General features: G+C 37.4%; 1 protein-coding gene across 1 annotated transcript in view; it reads right to left on the reverse strand.

The window, feature by feature from the left end:
- Positions 1-1,526: 1,526 nt before the first annotated feature.
- The window catches only part of LOC118825478 (laminin subunit alpha-3-like), a 140,899-nt gene continuing 124,839 nt past the window's right edge, over positions 1,527-17,586 (reverse strand). The window contains 8 exon segments of the mRNA XM_036596091.1: positions 1,527-2,389; positions 3,554-3,673; positions 3,838-3,931; positions 4,867-4,991; positions 6,601-6,766; positions 7,191-7,346; positions 8,013-8,193; positions 9,044-9,177. Coding sequence (XP_036451984.1) covers positions 2,196-2,389; positions 3,554-3,673; positions 3,838-3,931; positions 4,867-4,991; positions 6,601-6,766; positions 7,191-7,346; positions 8,013-8,193; positions 9,044-9,177 — 1,170 coding nt within the window. The 3' untranslated portion in view covers positions 1,527-2,195.

Raw genomic sequence — 17,586 nt, forward strand, 5'->3', positions numbered from 1 at the left:
GAAAGAATATTTTACTAATCCTTTTACTTGAGAGTTATTTGAGAGTAGTGCTGCAATTAATATTTTATAGGTAAATAGTCAACAAATGTAAAGCCACTCAAATGAATCCGTACACTTCTGTGGGGGGGAGAAATGATTATGCTAGCTTGTCACCAGCATCAGTGTCCAGCTCTGCATACCAGACTTTTTAAAAATGAAAAATCTGATTTAAGGTGACAATCGGTTTTAAGTGCAGAAGCTTTCCAAATAACTTTCCTATTGCTCTGGATTGCTAGCTAACAAGCATGAAGGCTTGCAATGCAAAACATTATGGACCACTTTCAAGAGTTTCCTGTTATTTCATGATAGTGTATCATGTATCAATGGGAGGGTGTCAGTGCTAGACATGTAAAAAGGATGGTTCTTCATGGAGTCTTTAAAGTAATGGTTGTATTTAGAACCATTAGTCCCATACAGGATCATTTTATGCTTAAATGTTTTTTTGCATGGTGAAATAGTTCTTCAGATTGATGGAGAATGTATGTGTAATATATAGTGTTGTATGTGGTTCTATATGGAACAATAAAGGTTATAAGTGTCTATAACGGTTCTGCTATTGCTACGATGTCAAGCTTGAGACAACAGAAGAACCCTTTTTGGTGCTATGTAGAACCATATACAACAGATTCTTCATCAATCTGAAGAATTTCACCATGCAAAGAACCATTTAAGCATAAAAAAAAGATTCTATATGGGACTTAAATGTTCTAAAGAGAACCATTGCCTTTACTAAAGAACACTTGAAGAACCATTTTTTAATCATTATGCTTAATGCCACCTTTATTAAAGAACTGTATATTCAGCTGTTTGTCTTTTAAAAAATTAAAATATCTAAGAATGTTAGCATTTTGGAATGAATCTCATTTTATTTTTGAGAATAAATTGAAGTTTGCAGGTTGATGAGCTGTCCAGAGCAGAAAAATTCAGACTAGGAAAACTTCAGGAAACTTCAAGAAACTTCAAGCCTGTGCTGTAATATGTGGCCTTGCTGTAGCTGCCCGCTAAACTAACATTAGGTTAGCTGGCAGACTACAGACCCAAACACAACAGAACAACCTTAATTCAGCCTTTCGGACCCTCTAACTCGACGGCACTCCCACAGAGTTGTGTCATTATCGTCTAAACTTAGGGTGCTTTAGTTGGCCACAATCAAACCTGTCCTGTGGTGAAGAGAGCTGTTATCATGCTAGCTAAGCTAATGCTATCCAGCTAATCTCGCCTAGCTAGCAGCATTGTTTAGCATTTACCAGTTGTTAGACAGATGGCTTGACATTTATTGAATGATGGACATAAAAGGTTTAATGTTGCTTCTGTCACTTTTACGCATGCTTTTGTAATACAAGGCTAATATTTGAGGATAGTGGCCAACTTTAATTCACATCTCTATGATGCTCAGTCACACTTTTGCATTGTGATCTCATGATGTCACGATGCATTTTTACACCCCTTGTCAGAAATTAACTTTCATAATTTTTGGAGACACTAAATGTTGAAAAAAAGGGTTATTTTAATCATATACATAAATACATTTTACAACATTATAAAAATGGTCCATGATCTTACCTTACAAGTCTTTACACAAAATATAATACAGCTTACAGAGAAGTACTTCAAGTGGTAAACATTATAATGGTCAAAGGCGCTACTTTGATATACAGTACATCAGGACACAGATTTATAATCATTCGTCTGTGTTAACATGAAGAGCCCTACTTTAAATATTTGCAAACAGGCTAATGAATTAATATATTACAATCCAGTTCACCTGCATTAGAACATAAACATCTATCTTCCTCATAAGAGAAAAGCAATGATTTTGCTTGGACCCCTTTGAACTGCACAGTTCATTCAGTTACAGGAATATTCCAACATTTAAAAAACAAGCTCTATCTGCCGCTTCTGTTGCATATGTGATGGTATATGATGGACAGGTGCTGGAGCATCGAACTTCTGGCATCTGCTAAAAGCATGTCGACAAGTTATCTGTTCTTTTCTAAGTGCGGGGGAATTACTGTCGTATGCTGCAGATGAAGCAGGTAGAAAAACATTAGAATATTCCTTTAAGCAGCTGCACAGACGTCTCTTCAGGGCTGGAACTGGTAAACATTGACCCCTAACAACCATCAGTGGTAGATTTTGGCATAGATTCTACACTCTTATGGCCTTCTTGCTGCAGACTTCACTCTGGGGCTGTGCTGAGGCGGCCTCAAGTTAACTGGACATTCTCTGAGGTTTACAGTACCAAATACCCCAGAGAGCTTCTCAAGGACAACCACATTCCTGTTGATCACAATGTTTTGGAGACAGCCAACATAGGATTCAGCAACAGGGAGGGAGGACTTGAGATGATCTGAAAAACAGGAAAAAAGATGACTTTCACATGATACTTCAGCTAAAAATCCAGTTTACAGACTTTTCCCCTTTTACTCAAAATGCAGTTGATCAGCCAACACGTTTGTCTGAAGTTTGCTTCTTTAATAGAGCTAACATGTAATAGCTTTTGGCCAAACATGGACAAAAGATCATTGCATAGCTAAAAATAGTTGTAACAGCCATCTTGAAGCCTGCATTTTGTGTTTTTGTCCATTTTTATAGATCAGCATGTCATACAGTGTAAAAACCATATAAGCAAGTCTGTTTGTGATTACTTAACGTCTTAATGTGCTTTAATGTTTTTAATGTGCTATTTGGTATTGGCGGAACACTTTAGCTATTATTTTAAGAATATAATAACAGAAATGTTCTTTTAGCCTAAAATTATGTTGCAAAGAAAGATATAAAATGTAGCTAAAAATATGTATGAGCCTGAGGTCATCCATGCCCAATGCAAAGCGTCAGCTAGAGGGGTATAAAGTCCCCCAGCATTGGGCTGTGGAGCAGTGGAAGTGTTGTCCCTGAAGTGATGAAGCTCCATCCAATACCTCACTAATGTACAGAACCCTGCTTGTGACATCCTGTATAAATTAAAACAATGTGTGGCCACAACTTAGTAAGGCATGAGAACAAGATAATTAAGTTGTGGCTATGACTTAGTAAGGCGTAGAAACAGGAGCCACGATTTGGTAAGGGATGAGAATGAGATGATTAAGCCTTGACCACAGCTTAAAAGGGTATGATCTCATTCCCATGCCTTACTAAGTTGTGGCCTCATCTTAATTATCTCGTTCCCACACCTTACTAAGTCATGGTCACGCATTAGGATCTCATTCTCATGCGTGAATACGGCATGGTCATGCATTATTTTTATTTACATAGGATGTCACCAGCAGGGCTCTTGTGATTGAATGCAATCAAATCCTCACAGCAATGTCCCAGCATCTAATGTAAAGCCATACCAGAAGAGTAAAGACTGTTACTCCAGCACAGGGGCTCAAACTCCCTAATAATACCCTTGATTTTAGAAGATGCTTTGGATAAGCAAGTGTCTACAAACTTTTGGACATGTATGATCTAGAGATACTTAAAAAGAGCCTAATCTGTGATAAACTTCAATGTTCTGTGTATCATACTGTACCTGGAACTCCGCCTACATAAACAGGATGAGTGTCCTGGGTGGGGGAAGAAGAGCTCGGGCCTATGGTGTAATTGCCCTCTGTGTCTACATGCATCTCCACCACGTTGTTGCGCTGGATAACTGATGCAGAGGAAGAACAATCAAACCCAACATCTACACACTGAGTAAAACATGGTAAAGGAAAGTCTCAAAGATGCTATGTAAGAACGTTGCTTTGCATCAGCTGCATTGTGTGGTTTTGTTACTTCAAGAAAAGATCCATCTGCAGATAAGGCAACACATACCTGCTATCCTGTGGAACACCCCGTCACACAGAGGCTGTTTCAGCTGCACAACTACACTGAATTTACCCCCTCCGTTGTTCACCTGTGCCACCACCTGGAAATGCAACAGACTAAAGGTTAGCTCTATGTACTCAGCTTCAGACTTCTCTCTCCTTTATCACTTAACATTATCACTTAATTTCATCTTTTCGTAATATGAGACTACTGATGTTTATCAAAACAACCAAAATTCTATATTTGATTGTAAATAAAAGCATGGACGCTGTTAAATGTTCCTTTGCTGTAAACTATTTCATCACTTTAGACCAATCAGAACAAATACTAAATGTAGTTGTTGGACATGAAATGGTCAACTTCCCTTTCTATCCTATCATCCCATAAAGAAGCAGAAGTATATATGGTAAACATTGTAACGGTCAAAGACACTTAAAGTGACACAGAGTGATACAAATCCATCAGTTTCACATGTGTTAATATAAAGTGAATGAACTCTTACAAATGTATCTGATGATGTGGCACGTCATTAAAAATAAATGGCATTTCTGTAATTATCAGAGCTGTTTTGATGTTCACATACACTGGTAGAAATAAAAGTGCTGTGCAGGTACATTTTTCATTCATAAAGGAACAAACAGTGTAAATGTGCCCTCAAAGGTAAACAGTCCAACTGTGCCCCCTAAATCAGTTTCCCAGGTGAAAAGTACAGATTTGTACCTTTTCATTACCGAATGTTTTAAAACAGAACAATAAAATAAAAAGCCTGGAGACGAGACGGGGTGTGTGGAGTCAATACAACTTAGAAAATATAATTTTAATGGATTATGGCACAATTATGTTCCCTGATTAAAGGGACTGAGATGTACCCTTGAAGGTAGCACCCCAGGGACAGTTTAGGACCTTTATTTGCATGTCATTAAAAGTAAATGGCATTTCTGTAATCATCAGAGCTGTTTTGGTGAGACCATTTTGTCATTGGAATTAGGTCAGCCAAACCCACTACCAGCTTCACCGAGGACTGAATACCCTCACCTCTCCTCTCCTCATGAACACAGTGAGATGGTTTTGTTTTCCCACATGCAGCAGGAGGGCGCTCTGCTTACTGGGCCGCAACTCGAACACCAGCTCGAAGCTCTGACCCACGACAAATGACTCATCTGGACAAAGAGATTCAGAAGACCAGCGTTAAAAGAATCTAAGACTATGAGTCACGACCAACTCATTGTTGATTTTTCAGGGCGTATTAAAATAGATCTTTGTATGCTTACACACTAACACTTAATAATTGCTTAATTACTAACACAAATCCAATAACCTACTATTTCTTGTATAAGCCTAAGTTGCTTAGATAAATCTACCAAAGATCAGTTAATCAAGCTATGTCCTTTAGATTGAAGAGTGTTTTGTCCAAAAAGCTTAAAGCATTCTTAGTGGTTTATTAACTCATATTTTTCTAATTTATGAATATAATGCTCTTTGCCAAATGTTAAGTTAACTGTTAGGTTTGAATGCATTTTGCATGTTTTTGTTATTCTCACCATGATGGTGTTTTGTGTTCAGGTTTACCAGCTCAGCCTGGAGCCATAAATGCTAACAGAATGGCAAACATGTTATAACATTGTTATTAGAGTTTTCAGAAATAATTGATTCCAGTCTTATCTAAGCCTTTTCTTTGTTACTGTACAAAACAGTCCCTTTAATACAGTGGAGTTGTTTTAACTGATGCCAATACGTTACATAAGATTAACCTGATTCAAGTTCACTTAACTAGTTCAAGAGTAAGCAGAACTTGAAAAAGTAGCGTTCTGCCAGCTGAGTGGACACCAGTTATGATTACTGAGCTGTTTGAGTTAACCTTACTTGCTGCAGATGTGGCTCACTGAATATCAGCTAACAGGTATCAGTAACTATAACTCATATATAGTTATTTAAGATTGAAATCGTAAAGTAACTTTACTTCATTGTTTTCAAAGCAATAGGTTTGCAGGAATTTCAACTCATTTAAGTTTACAAATTTTTTTTATCAGATTTTTTGAATTAATAGCAAAACAAAGGATACATTTCTGTGCTCCTTCAAGTAACTATTGTGTAGATTCTTGACTCTTGTAAGATTGTTGAACAGATTTTTTCTGTGCTTATCACATCTGATAGAAGTTGAAGGAGAGGGGTTTGAACAATTCTCTTATTTTGAGTGGTTATCTTATATGTGCACTGCTGAAGGCTTGATGCCAAGTTACACATAGTTTATGATGCCAAATTTTATCTGTTATAAAATTGTTATAATACTATTATAAATAGAATGTTACCTACTATAAATAGTACTGCTACAATACTGTTATAAATAGAATTTTACCTATTATAAACAGTGCTGTTATAACAGTATTAAAAACATATGTTTCACCTATTATGAATAATACTGTTGTACCAGTATAATAAACCAAAAAATGACCTATTATAAATAGTACTGCTGTAACAATATTTTGAATAGACTAATTTTGCCTATGAAAAACAGTACCATTATAACAGCATTATAAACAGAAGAATTTCACCTATTAGTTAGCATGTTTATAACAGTGTTAAAGAGAATAATGTCACTTCTAATAAATAATGCTGTAATAATAGTATTAAATGTATTAAAGAATACTTTCACCTATATAAATAGTACTGTTATAAGAACAGTGCATTATAATAGTTTTAGTATAATAGTTGAACTATATTATAGATAGAATAATTTCATCTATTATAAATAGTTCGTCCAGGACTCACCAACAATAACATAAGCTCCATGTCCTGAGAAGTAGGCCCCACTCTCTGTTGGCCCCTCAAAACACGGACCCACACCACGATTCACCGTTGCTGCCACCATCGGTGAGCCATTCATTTTGAAATTGCGAATACAGCCAATCACTCCATGCTCAGGCAGTCTCTTCTCCTGGAAATCAGTCCAAGTCATTAACCTGAACTGTTTGCATCTCCTTCAACTGAATATCACACACTGCTGATCAAATATCTGTTAAATTATAGATTTAAATAAACGCAATATTATTTTCATTATAACTTCATTCTCAGTGCTGTATAGCTTTCTTATATTAGTACCATCAGCATCACTACTGATCAGTTTTGGACACATTTAAAATTTCTGACACTGTTTCACAGCTTCCTACCTGGTATTTGAAAGCTAAAGGTTACACAGTACTGACATCATATCATTTTATACACAGATCTGAAACAAACTTTATGCAGTTTTATATGAGCACCTGAATTCCACACTCTGGTAGGTTTTCTCCACTGCAGTCAGCTTTTCTTATCAGTTTCTTGAATCACTAACACAGAAATGTCAGTCAGTGTAGAATTACCTTCAGAACCTTGTGTGTGGACGGTGGAGGAGTGCCCAGGTAAATGGCTGAGCTCAGCTGGATTGAAGAACCCTCTCTAGGATTCAGTTCGCCATCCTTTGCCCTCAGACCATCAATCACCAGACGGAACTTGCGCTTCTCCAGGCTCAGAGTTACCTACAGAGCAAAGCAGACCATGAGGAACCATTGACTTCAGTATGATTTTATTTAGACATGCACAGCCTAATCTGACTGATATAAATATATCCTTGCCTCAGATTGTCTTGGTCATAGACAGAGCAGAGGTGCAATGCCCAGGTCATTTGACCTCTCAATTCCAAGGTAGATAGACATATACAGTGGTCCCAAAATGTGTTTTGTGCCATACTTAAAAATATATTAGGTTCACTGTACAAGGATACAAAATGTTAAATCAAGAAGCCATTATTTTAAATAGACCATTCAAAGACTGCTAATTTTTATTGCATTCTTTTAATACGTCACTGTCTTTGCAATCTAGTTGGAATTCTTCTCCAGGCTTTCTCCACACAAAGAGTACCAATATTTCATGATGTGACCTTAAGAATTTCATTATAGCATACCAGTGGTTAAAGTGTCCAAATATTTTAGGGCCATTGTACAAAGAAAGAAAAATAGAAAAAAACTGCAAAGTTATAGCAACAAAAAAGGACAGTTCAAATCAAGAATATACATTTTTATGAGATTTTAAAATGTACATGACTATTAAAAGACACTGAACAACATCTAATATAAAACTTTAGAAAATTTTAAATAAACCAACAAAGATATGAAAAAATAACTCACAAACCAGTCTACACTAACCGTGTGCCACTTTCCATCGTTGTACTTATCCCTGTTTAAGATCTCTCTCTGGCTTCCAATAGAAAAGCGGATTCTTCCCTTGGAAACGTAAAGAGCCACGTGGTAGTTGTCCTGCTCAGCTGGAATGTAGAACAGCAGCCCCTCTGCTGACCTCGTCTTAATGTCTAAAGAGAAATAGGGCCTGCGGAGCAAACCATTACAGCAGTCCATTAGAGTCCCTGAGCAGACTTATATTCCAAACAAGGCAAATCATGACTTATAAACAAAATAAAAATGATCTAAAGTAGGGAAAGGTAGATATTAACATCAGAAAAGTGCATTTTCTGAAGAAAATATAGAGGGGTTGCACAGTTTGAGCAGTTCTCTGGTGCTACTGCTGTGTTGCTAGATGACACTTTAGGATGTTGCTAAGCAGTTCATATGTTACTCCAGATGGTTGCTATGTGGTTGCTGTAGGACTGAAAGTGGGTGCTAGGTTGTTGCTAGCGTATTGCTAGGCCAAACAGTTGCTATGTTATTCTGGGTGGTTGCTAAGTTGTTGCTAGGTGGTTCATATGTTACTCCAGGTGGGTGATAGGGGGTTGTTAGGTGGTTGCTATGACATCCCAAGCAGTTGCTACAGTGTTGCTAGTTTTCTTGTGTCATGTTCACATTTTTGTGCATTTTGCAATTCATTCCAATGGGAAAAAAATCCAACTTTGAACAGTTGCTAAGCCTTATGTCCAGTCAAAAAGCTTTACACAAGCACACCTCTCACAATGAACTGAACATTTTGGAGTTGGTTTGATATCATGAAAACTGCAAGACAAGTTAGTCGGCAAAAAATCAAGCAGAATAAAAGAAAGAGGAAGAACATAAATCGATTGACAATAGTGTTGGGAACCGAGCAATCACTAATAACAGGGTCTTGACCAGTTACTGATGTTTATGCAGACATTTGCAGATCAACGACATACAAGCTAAGAAACAAGGCATTAGACATTATCTGTATCAGTTATGCCTGTTTAAGTGAAAATGGACAGTGGACTCACATGTTGGTGAGAGTTGTGGAGGGGACGATGTAGCTCAGACTGCTGGAGGCACCTGCCAGGTGAAAGGAATGTGTGATAGGAGTGGGAGTGAAACAGTCGGAGCCTTCGTCCACTTTCACATCTTCTCTGCCATTCTACACAAGAAACATACACAAGTGAACTGCAGGGTCATTCCGATGCTACATGCAGCGTTCTCTCTGAAGGGCACCACGGCCTCCTTTGATTCTGTTGCGAAAGATTCAGTTTATCTGTATAGCACTTTTTACAGACACACAGCAGCTTTACAGAAATCCAGGTCCAACAGACAGTTACACTGTTTACTGAGACTTATGTTACTGGAAACCCATCCATCATTTAGTGCATAAAACTGTCTTGCTTTCTGAGTGGTGGAACTGTCAGAGAACCAGAGGAGCACTGTGTGTTTCCGAAGCTCTGCTTGAAGGGAAATTTCACAATTTTTCCAAATTTCTACACAATTAAACCATTGACATGTAAACAAAGCCGCACTTTGATGCGGTTTGATGAAAAATGGTTTGTTAAGAAACCCAGGCTTCTTTACAGTGGTGGTGATAGGAACCAGGGGTCACAACATAAATATAGCCATTTTATTTGTTATTAAAAACCACCAGTAGCCCTAAACGTGGCTTCTGAGTTTTTCTATGTAAATAGTGGTAAATATAATGAAAAAACAGCTCAGATTATATATATGAAGTTCTCTCAAAAAATATATGAAGTCACCTCAAAATTATCATTTTGGAGATACAAGGTTTTGTTGATGTATAAATTTAAATTCTGCCAAACATTCTCATAAAAATTGCCAAAAAAGTTTGTGATGGTTCCAGAAAGAACTCTTAAAATGGTACAGAACGTTTTCATTATGTGAAACCTTTAAAGGGTTTCTCACACATTTATTTGGTTCACTAACTACCAAAAGTGGTTCTTCTATGGCTCTACTCAAAGAACATTGGTACTATATAGAGCCAGGAATGCTTAAACAACCATTTGCATGCTGAAATGGTTCTTTGCGTGGTGAAATGTTCTTCAGATTGATGGAGAATGTGTTGTATATGGCTATATAGCACCAATAAAGGGTTCTGCTATTGTTACAAGCTTGACATAACAATAGAAGAACCGTTTTTGGTGCTATATAGAACCATTTTCAAATAGGTTCTATAAAGAACCATGTACAACACATTCTCCATCATCTGAAGAACCATTTCACCATGGAAACAAGCATTTCTGCTTGAAAAAATGGTTCTTCGAGTGTTCATGGTGCTATACAGCACCACTGTCTTTACTAAAGAACCCTTAAAGAACAATGATAACTGACGTAAACTTACATGAACAATAACAAACCCTTATTCCACAAATTCACTGTCACTGGTAGAGTTAAGTGTTAAGACAACTGACTCTTGTTTGGAATAAGCCTAATGCAACAATCGCTTTCCCTAAAGTTTTCTGGTATCCATGGTGATCAGGGGACAGTCGTGAGCACTCCACCCAGACCACTGCACTTCTAACATTTTGCCAGAAATTCATCCCTCTGAAACACTAGTCTCAGCTTTCAAATAATGAATTATACAGATTTACTGCTTAATTTATAAACAACCTAAACCAAAAATTAATCAAAGCATAAATTGCATAAATGTTCACCTGCTGGAAATCCCAAATCACGAATGCATTCTGAGCAAAAAGCTTTTCTCTTCTAAGTAAAAGAAAACGTGAAAAATAATGTTTGTGGTTATCGACTGTATATTAGAAAATTCCTTTAATGTTTTCCACTTTACTCAGCACGGCTCTCCTTCCTCTACCTTATAGTACATACAGTCATCTGCAAAAGTTTGGGTTACCCCTGGTCAAATTAGCCTACATGTTGTGTTGATTTCCTAAGTGAAAATAAGTGAACACATCCTCTACTGAGAACAGCAAAACGTCATTTGACTAAGGGGTGTTCAAACTTTTGCATATGAGTTTTGCATTTGCATATACTTTGTGACATTGGCTCTGAGAAAGGCACGGTATGTAATAAACCTTTACTACTGTTCAAACCTTTGGAATCCCCATTTTAAATAAAATAAAACCATTTTTATTATTATTATTATTATTTTTTTTTGCAGATATATGTAGAAAACTGTTCTAATACTTTACAACCTAATTGGCTTCAAATAATTAGAAAGTAGTTATGAACCAAGCTTTGGCTGACTCTGTATTAACTGAAAAAGCTGTATACCATTGAAAATGTTATACATATAAATATAAATATAAATATCCTAGTATCAAAGCCATACAACTGGACCTTAATAAAGTAATAATAAAATGAATATTCACAATATGGTAAAATTGAAGGTATCTACCTTGACAGTAAGTTGTAAATACATACATGTAATAAAACCTTTGCATGTAATTCATGGTCTCTATATAATATCCAATTATTATGGAAAATTTGACTAATATGCTAAGTTATTCCAGACCTTGGAACAGTAATGTATTGTTATTACTACAGCATTGTTTTTGGAAAACTAGGCCCATGATAAATACATTGTTTTTTACTTCTGATTCTGAACCAGTGACTAACACACACACTGTATCTATGGGATGAATGAGTCTGTGGACAGAACGCAAATGTATTTAGTTTTACTAAGACTGCACCTGTCCCATATCTTCATAAAATGCAGCCTAGATCTCTCTGATGATCTAATTTGTACAGAATGAACACTCTTTGCTTCAGTTTGTGCACCGAAAGTTTTTATGTGGTTTGTAGATGTAATCACAGATTACTTTTTGCCCTTGAAGGAGACCCATGATACAGTACTGTGCGACAATGCTTACATTTATTTAATTTCCAGTCAAAATGGCCATTAAGTAAAACTGACCAATGATCTCAGGTGTCCAGTTTTGGTGCTCTAATGCAAATATTTTTTTGTGTGCTTTTCTCAGTGAGGGCTTCTTGACAGCTACTCATGCTTTCAGACTCATAGCGCTGAGTTGTCTTCTCACAGTGGAAGGATGGACAGAAACACCTGTGGATTTTTTCGCGTCTTTCAACTGACTTTCCCCTTTTTTTATACAAGTGGTTTATGTTATATTTAATCTCCTCAAAAATATCTCTTAAGCCATTTTAGATGCACGTAAGAAATTTCTATGAATTTGGTGCACAAGTTTTCTTTTTTTATTTGGGAAGGTTTTCTGAAATTAACACAGAGTCAAAGTTCTACATACAGGGTCACACATATACATACACCAACTTGGATTACTAATTCAGTGGTGGTGAAAGTTTCAAAATGTCTTAACTTGCCAAGGTCAAGGCCTCTTAACTTACTGTCAGTAATCATGATTGATTACAGCTGGTAGCTTCTCTGTGCCCCAATAAAAAGGGTTTATTTGACAGCACTCATTGGATTGACCAAAACAGAGTAAAATGGATGTCAGTGTTGAGCTTACACAAGTCAGGAATGTCTCTCAGGGCCATTTCTAAACAACTGCAGATTCCAAGACCATCATTTCAAACAATTGTGAGTAAGTACAGGTTATTGGGAGGTGTAGCCACTTTGCCAGTCACCCTCAGCTCAGAGGAAATTGGTTCAGAGGGTCAGGACCCCCCAAAAAACACCAAAGCACAGGCCTGCCATTAACTGGAAGCTGCTGGAATAGCAGTGTCACTGTGTACAGTCAAGCTAGTTTTCTATCGCAATGGACTAAGAGGCTGCCATCCAAGAAAGAAGCCCCTGCTCCAAAATTGACACCTTCAAGCTTGAGTAAAATTTGCAGCTGACCACATGGACAAAGAAAAAGCCTTCTGGAGGAAAGTTTTATGGTCAGATAAGGCAAAGATTGAGTTGTTTGGCCACAGTGAAAAGAGGAAAGTTCAGGCATTCATCCCCAAGAACATTGCACCACTTGTTAAGCATGGTGGCGGTAGCATCATGCTCTGGGGTGTTTTGCTGCCAGTGGAACTGATACACTGCACACAGTGGATGGAATAATGAAGAAGGAGGTCTATCTCAGAATTCTTCAACAGAACCTCAAACCATCAGCTAGATGATTAAAACTTGGGCCCAATTGGTTGTTTCAACAGGACAATGACCCCAAACACACATCAAAGCTGCTTCCAGAAAAGTTCTACTTCCAGAATTCTGCTAGAAGCAGCTTATTGATGGCTACCAAAAGCAGCTGGTTAATGTACATCTTGCTAAGGGACATTTAACCAAATATTAGGTGTGCTGTATGTACATTTTTACCCTGTATGTATAATTTATATATTTTAAACAAATATTAAAACTTGTGCACCAAATTCATGTTTTTTTTTTTTATTAAAGATGTATGTTGTACACTGACTCTGCCCCAGAAAAAGAACAGCTCAAAGAAATCACTGAAAGCCCAATATGGTCATGATATTCACGTCCATGATGAATGTATGTAAATTTCTGACCACAACTGTATTACATTACACTTAGGATTCTGTGTAACGAGCCAAAACATCATGATCACTCACAGATGAAGTGAACAGTGTTAAGGTCTGGGATATAGTAGACCATAAGTGAACAGTCGGTTCTCACAGTTGATATGTTGGATGTGGGAGAAATAGGCAGACGTGAAGACCTGAGCGACTTTGACAAGGGTCAAACTGTCATGGCCAGAGGAGTAGGTCAGAGCATGTCCAAAACGGCAGGGCTTGTGAGGTGCTCGCAGTCAGCAGTGGCGAGTATCTACAGACAGTGATCCGAAGAGGGACGAACCACAAACCAGGGACAAAAGAGCTACTGCAACACAAGTTACAGAAATTTTTACTTATGGTTACGGGAGAAATGCGTCACACCACACAGTTCATCACACTCTGCTGCGTATGGGCCTGCATAGCTTCAGACTGGACAGAGTACACCTGCTAACTTCGAAAGCACCTAAAACAAGAACAAGAGCATCAACACTGGACCTTGGTGCAATGGAAGAAGGTTGCTTGGTCAAATGAGTCCCATTTCCTGGGGACTGTACTGTGATTAGTACACTGTTTATCTAGAGATGTGATGGCACCAGGATGCGCTGTGAGAAGATGATGAGCTCTGCTGGTAAACCCTGGCTCTGGCTATTCATGTGGACATCAATTCGACACAAGCCTTCTACCTCAACATCAATACAGACCAGGTACACCTCTCATGGCAGTGGCCTCTTTCAGCAGGATAGTGCGTTCTGCTATACTGCACACATTGTTTGGGAATGGTTTAAGGAACATGATGAGTTCAAGGTGTTTCCTCGGCCTCCAAATTCCTCAGATTTCAATCTGATCAAGCATCTGTGGGATGTGCTGGAACAAGTTCGATCCCTGGCAGCTCCACCTCGCAACTCACAAGACTTAAAGGATCTGCATCTAATGTCTTGGTGCCAGATATCACAGGGCAACCTTAGAGGTCTTGTAGAGTCCATTTGGCAGGTGGGCATAATGTTTTGGCTAATCTGTGTATGTTTCTGTTTTTTTACACTGAAAAATTAATAACTTGTACTTAATGGCTGTTTTGACTGGAAATGATATTAAACGAAAGGGTGGTCTTTGACTTTTGCACGGTACTGTACATAAAGTGGCATTTCTTATGAGCAAGTGTAGTAAGCACCATGTGTTATTAGGCATGATTTAACATGAACTACTAATACCCTCAACAGTTATCTTTAAAAGCATGTTTAAAGATCTTTAACCTTATGCAAGACTGTAATATGGTAATAGATATACAAGTACTATCATAAAGGTTTTTACAGATGTATACTTGGACTACGTGTTTGAGGATCTTAAGTTCCAATATTAAAATGCAACAAAGCAATAATAACTTTAAATAAAATCATATTGCATATTTTGCTCCTATTAACTATGTTGGCACTGTATTCCAGAATATAAACAGAATATAATGCAATATATCTTCAACATATTAATGTTTTGTAAAAGGGTTCAGAGAGTGTAAAAGCCACACCGTGTAAAAGTCATGAGTGTGCAGGTGCAGTAATACTGAAGATTCCTGAGGTCCCTTTATGCACCACAGCCATTAAGATTAATAACTTGGCAAACTCATAGCTGGCTCCAGTTGATTTAATCTTGGTCCAAATCCCTCAGAGGTACTTCAAAATCACAGCTTTTCCCAAACATTCCATCATATTTTAAACACTCTCTCTAACGGCACTGATGATCCTCACATGTAGCCTTTGGAAGAGCACAGCCTGAATGGTTTTTGCAATTCAACGTTTGCAAAAACAATGATTGACACGCCTCTCAGTCAATTGCAACTCTCTATAAATGTTCCTTCTTCCCTCAAATGAAGGAAAAACGGCAATTTCTTAAAACAAACCTGCAGTGAGAACAGTGGCGGCAGTAAATTAGTCAGAATCCTTAGACTAAGAAAGGAAATGTGAAGAATGTACGATATCGGACACATGCTGTCCCGATCATCTGGATGATGGGGATGCTTTTATTTCATTCCTGAAGCTGAAAAAGTTTTGGATTAAGCTATAAGGAGAACCACACTAACAGATCAGTGTCATAACCAAGCTAAACTTTATCTGTTACTGTTTTTGCATGATGATGTATAAGAAATATTAATGCACTTGTACACGTGCCATTCTTTGTATGTTTGCTGATCTAACATTGCTCTGACTGACTACAGTGTTAGCTTTAGCATTAAGGGGTAGCTTCCACTGATAGCACAACTTCTCCTTATTAGACACGAAAACCTGCAGCCTTGACTTCATTTTTTCTCTGGTTTGATTCAGGTACACATGGCTTCCAGAACCATTTTCGTTTGGTTTAAATTAGACTCACATGCATATTTTCAAACAGGTACACCCTCTGTGCAAAATAGTGATATAAATAAAATATAATGTTTTTTTTACTGATGGTCTGGTCACAGTCTAGATTTACACCTTGTAGAGAATATCTGGTCTTACATTAAACACAAACTAGATCTGCATTGTTTTTCAACTGTTCAAAGCCATCAGTGCTGAGTGGAACAATAGAAACTCTTTCTGTAAAAGACTGTTGATCAGTTTACCCAGAAGACCCCAATATTTAAAGAAATCAAAGGGAACAGCGATCTACACTAATTAAGTTTATCTATTTGCTTAATGATTTGAAGTTGAGACTATTCAAAATCGTAATGTTTTGCCATTTTGGGCTTGGTCTATGTTGTTAAGCCAGTTTATTCTTGAAAAAAATTTGCTTCAAATGTACTCCTGTGTGCTTCTAAATGTTCCTTTTGGCCACTGCTTTAACTTTTTAGTCTGTTAGCACAACTGCTACAGATGCTACAAGGCAGGCTGAACTGAAAGATTGACAGAGCATGTTGCTAACGGTCAACTGGTGGGGAAATTGGTGCAAATGACATAATACTGAGACTGATCTACTACACACCCTGTAACCTTAACACACACCACACCACATACTTGCATCCATATATGCATGCACACACACACACACACACACACACACACACGCACACACACACACACACACGTTCATTTGGTAAGATGTATTGAGAGACATGGATTTTGGGATTATTAGTGTTGTTTGAATGGAAAAGTGAACAGGAACAAATGAGTATTCTGTCTGATTAAGTGAGAACATGGTTAGAAAATTTATTAGTAGCCCTCTATCTGACAGACACAGATACTGAAATTGACAGTGATACAGAAATTGAGAGACTGTGAAAAACTGAAATAAAATAAATGAAAAATGTTTTTTTTTTTCTCTCAATGGTTCTGTCTTCATAAAAAGGTTAGAAATGGCAGAAACATATGTATCTGTGGAAAACATGTTCAATAGTGAAAGCACTGATAAATGTTCATGCAGTAGTCAAATTAGGCATCACAGAGTAGTGGTCTAAGTCGAAACATTTTTATGCAATTGGAGGGCAAGCTGAGCCAAACATCTCCATGTTAGTCCACTCTCTCAGGATTGTCTTCATCTCTGGAAATAAAGTACACAACATACATGTGAGCAGTGCAGCAGTTTCAGTGCAAAGATGGACGGATTCCTCTGAGAATGTTTTTTTTTAGTATGTCTAGAAGACAGATTAATGAATGAAATGACTCAATATTGATAACAGAATGATTAGGCTAAATGCTTTAATAGACTTTCCTTAGCTCAGTTACTGAATGTTAAATACACAGTATGTAGCAGCTGTTCAGAGGTACTGCCTTCATCTACACTAGGTGTGTTCATGTGTTCTTCAGATTAGATGTTGGTGATGTTTCTGTGGTGTTGTGCCAGATATTTGCAGCAGAAAAAGTTTACACAAAAAAGTTAACAAACCTAATAATGAACCTGGACTTGCAGCCATCACATAGCATTACTGTATTGTTTACGTTCACATTAGTAGCATTAGTGCTAAATGATTTAATCAGGGATCAGGATCAGGGATTTAATCATGTATCAATCTTGTGTACACCAGTATGATGTCTAAATCTGCACTGTGTAAATATGTACTATGTTTGAATATGGAGTATATCTAAACCTGGATTATATCTGATCCTGTATTATGTGTAAACCTGTATTATGTCTGAATCTGGAT

This window comes from Colossoma macropomum, unplaced genomic scaffold (assembly GCF_904425465.1).
Source record: "Colossoma macropomum unplaced genomic scaffold, Colossoma_macropomum, whole genome shotgun sequence".
Classification (NCBI taxonomy): domain Eukaryota; kingdom Metazoa; phylum Chordata; class Actinopteri; order Characiformes; family Serrasalmidae; genus Colossoma; species Colossoma macropomum.